This window comes from Sinocyclocheilus grahami, unplaced genomic scaffold (assembly GCF_001515645.1).
Source record: "Sinocyclocheilus grahami isolate Dianchi unplaced genomic scaffold, SAMN03320097.WGS_v1.1 scaffold122.1, whole genome shotgun sequence".
In the NCBI taxonomy this organism is placed as follows: domain Eukaryota; kingdom Metazoa; phylum Chordata; class Actinopteri; order Cypriniformes; family Cyprinidae; genus Sinocyclocheilus; species Sinocyclocheilus grahami.
Genome location: NW_015505301.1, coordinates 691,923 through 695,964, shown reverse-complemented (window position 1 = coordinate 695,964; position 4,042 = coordinate 691,923). Strand labels below are relative to the sequence as shown.

The following is a 4,042-nucleotide window of genomic DNA, read 5'->3' as shown; positions in this document are numbered from 1 at the left end:
GGGTTGTTTTTATTGTGTTGTGCCAATTTCGTTGTGTTGCGGCTTGTTTCTGTTGTGTTGTGCCAATTTCGTTGTGTTGCGACTTGTTTTTGTTGTGTTGTGCCAATTTTGTTGTGTTGCGGCTTGTTTCCGTTGTGTTGTGCCAATTTCGTTGTGTTGCGACTTGTTTCTATTGTGTTGTGGCAATTTCGTTGTGTTGCGACTTGTTTTTATTGTGTTGTGCCAATTTCGTTGTGTTGCGACTTGTTTTTTTTGTGTTGTGCCAATTTCGTTGTGTTGCGGCTTGTTTCTGTTGTGTTGTGCCAATTTCGTTGTGTTGCGACTTGTTTTTATTGTGTTGTGCCAATTTCGTTGTGTTGCAGCTTGTTTCTGTTGTGTTGTGGCAATTTCGTTGAGTTGCGACTTGTTTTTGTTGTGTTGTGCCAATTTCGTTGTGTTGCGATAATAATCAGAAAAAGCTGAAAATTCAGCTTTGCCATCTAAAATATTAAATATATTAAAATAGAAGTTATTTTAAGTTGTAATAATATTTCACAATATTCTATTGATGATATTATTTAATACACTAATGCTTCATTTTGTTATTCACAATCGATCAGCTTCACCAAACGGGTCTCAATTATCCATCGAGTGCTCTCAAACTCACCTTGGTGGCCTCTAGCTGTGACTCTAGAGTTCCAGATTCTTCCACCATGCAGGACCTGCCCACACACAGAGTGATGAAACCAGCAGCAGGAGCCCGAGAGCACATAGCACATCCACCCAAAATCATCTCACTCACTCCACATGTCAGTCTACACCTTACAAGGGCGGTTCGTTGTGTTGCGACTTGTTTCCATTGTGTTGTGGCAATTTTGTTGTGTTGCGACTTGTTTTTATTGTGTTGCGACTTGTTTTTGTTGTGTTGTGCCAATTTCGTTGTGTTCCGGCTGGTTTCCGTTGTGTTGTGCCAATTTTGTTGTGTTGCGGCTTGTTTTTGTTGTGTTGTGCTAATTTCGCTGTTGTGGCTTGTTTCCGTTGTATTGTGACATGTTTCCATTGTGTTGTGCTAATTTCACTGTTGTGGCTTTTTCCATTGTGTTGTGCTAATTTCGTTGTGTTGCAGCTTGTTTTCGTTGTGTTGTGTACTACTGGGCCACTGTAAAAAAAAATAAACTGCTGGGCATTTATGAATAATACAGTAATATGACACACCTGTTCAGCCACGTCAGTAATAAAATCATCAGAAGAGCGACACCAACCAGCCCTCCTCCAATATACACATATACACATACATGAAGACCCCTAAAATCTGAAATAAGGGATAAACAGCCATTAAACTTCAGCTAAATCAAATATTTAAGTATTTAAGTCTAAGGAAAAAATGTATGAACAATTTATGATCTGAGCTGCAGCAGGACAGTGTTTTAACTTGTGTTGTACTTCTCAAAATAAAACAGTATGAAGAGTATGAAAAAAAGTAATAGTTTGGCTTAACTAGTTCTTCAAAAATAGATACTAACTATCCAGAATCAAAATTAAGAACCTTGAATGCAAAATGACAATTTTTGGGATTTTAAAAAAATAATAAAATCATTTAATTTCTTGATTTTTCATGCTTCTTATATACATTAAATCTTGTTTGATAGCCTAAGCAATGTATTTTACATGTTGTTGGTCATAGGTTCAGAAAAAAAAAACATTTTTGTATCAAAAGTACAGTTACATTTACCCTGGTTCGGTCCGTTATTACAGATACAATGACCAAAAGAAAACTGCATTGTTTGAAAGCAATTTCTGTGTGAGCTGTGCTTCATAAATTGCTACACTACTGACAATGACTTTTTTTGGTCACAAAAAATGGCGTAAAATTTTTTATATTTGCCAAGTCTTCGCAAAGGGGGTAAAAATGCTTATTACATGACATTAACATTTTTCATATCAATTTTATATTTTGTGTTGAAAAAAAAAATGGTAAAAGAAAATTTTAGTATGGCAGTTGTTCTCAAACAAGGGCCCGGGGTCCACTAGGGGGCATCAATGACTTGTTCTTGTTGTTGTTTTATAAAATGCAAATCAAGCTAAAACAAATCAAAATGAAAATATTTCTTATTTTAATTCACCCCCCAAATTATTTGTGGAAATGTGGACAAAAGTGTCCAAACCAGGATCTGTGGGCCGAAGTTGGTCCGTGATGACCTTTGGTTTGGCCCACCATGCCAGATCACAAGAGGGGGAAAATAGCAACAAAAATTATGCCATGCATAATGACTTTTTGGTCCTTTGTAGAGAACAGTTTGGGCACCTATGCTGTAAATAAACAGATAGTTCAGCCCTTGTCCTACCTTGAGCAGGTAGAGTGGACAGCAGGATTGTGGTGGACCGGACACCGGCATCTGTGCTGAAGTTGCAGCGGTAGAGTCCTCCATCTTCTTTGACAATGTTGGTGAGGTGCAGACTGACCTCCATAGCATCACTACAGTTCAGTCGTCCTCTACTGTTGAACTCACTCAGCTCCACGCCATCTTCTAGCATCTGACATGTTGCTATAATATTACTACCGCCCACCTCGGTGTCCAGTTTCTCAATGCTTACTTGGTAAACCTCACCGTTGTGGACAAGGTCACACGTAATGGTCAGGTTGTCGTTCTCTGCGGCCACCAAATTAGTGTCCGGTTGAATAGAGAAGGTGGGGGTGATTACTAGACAAAAAAAAGGAGTATAAGTCTATATGATCTAGAATAAGAGTATGAACCTAGTTAGCAATTCTTACTGTATACTTTGGAATCACAATTCAGGGTTAAACCTATTGGGTCACCCATTTTTCCCATTTTTGGGAAAAATGTAACATGGTGAAATATAATTCACCTGCTTTTTCGACAAATGTGTCTTTGGTCCATGAACCCTGAGGATAAGTCTGCAGAGAGCAATGATACTGGCCGATGTCACCCTCAGTGACATTCATTATGGAAATGCTGCCGTCCATCACGGTGGATTTCAGAAACGTCACTCTGCCGTCATATGACGACTCATAGTTGGAGCCATACTGAGGATGATAAACAGCTACAGGTTGTGAAAGAGACTTTTTAGTCCAAGAGACCATAATGAGCTGGCCAGTCCACGGACACAGGCAGTCCAATACCATTCCTTCCTGCAGTGTGACTTTTGATCCTGGGGCTTTCATCTGAACGGAGCCTAGAAGACCATTATGGAAGTGTGGGAAATCAGACACAGATGAAAACAAAATCATCTAAAGATACATCATTTCAAGTCAAGACACTGGCAGAGAACGTCAGGGGTCAAGCACACCTTCTGACCAACATTTATGTTTTTCTGGGCATTTGCAATTGCCGGATTTTAAAATGTATTTAATATTTTTAACTCACAAAAAAAATGTATGAAGTGTTTTAGAAATACACTACTGTTCAAAAATGTGGGGTCTGTAAGTTAAAAAAAAAAGTTTTCGAAAGAAGTCTCAAACAAGGCTGCATTTATTTGAACAAAAATACAGTTAAACGGTAATATTGTGAAATATTACAATAATAAAAAAATCATCAATCAAGCTGAATTGTTTAGCATCCGTTACTCCAGTCTTCAGTGGCACATTGTTCAGATATGATGATTTCAAGCTGTTCAAGAAACATTTCTTTTAATCAATCTTTAAAAGTTGTTTTGCTTAATTTTTTGCAGGATTCTTTGATAAAAGTTCAAAATAATATGAAATAGAAATAGTTTGTAATAGCTAAAATAGATATACATTCTGATTTGTATCCATTAAAAATTACTATTCCATGACAAACAATTAAAAAAATTCAATATATTTCCAGGATTTATTTATTTTACCCAAGTAAAAGAAAAGGCGTATGTGCCGAAATAAAATTGCTGGTGTGGCTTTTCTGTAACCATGTACATTTTGCGACTTGTTTCCATTGTGTTGTGGCAATTTTGTTGTGTTGCGACTTGTTTTTATTGTGTTGCGACTTGTTTTTGTTGTGTTGTGCCAATTTCGTTGTGTTCCGGCTGGTTTCTGTTGTGTTGTGGCAATTTTGTTGTGTTGCGGCTT

At 37.5% G+C, this 4,042-nt stretch overlaps 1 protein-coding gene across 1 annotated transcript in view; it reads right to left on the bottom strand.

Moving 5' to 3' along the window:
- LOC107589961 (CD226 antigen-like) overlaps window positions 1-4,042 on the bottom strand; it is an 8,408-nt gene that overhangs the window by 2,542 nt on the left and 1,824 nt on the right. The window contains exons 2-4 of the mRNA XM_016278552.1: window positions 2,848-3,174; window positions 2,325-2,681; window positions 1,195-1,291 (exon numbers count right to left, since the gene is read on the bottom strand). Of these exons, the coding sequence (XP_016134038.1) occupies window positions 1,195-1,291; window positions 2,325-2,681; window positions 2,848-3,174 (781 nt within the window). The remainder of the gene's footprint in view (window positions 1-1,194; window positions 1,292-2,324; window positions 2,682-2,847; window positions 3,175-4,042) is intronic.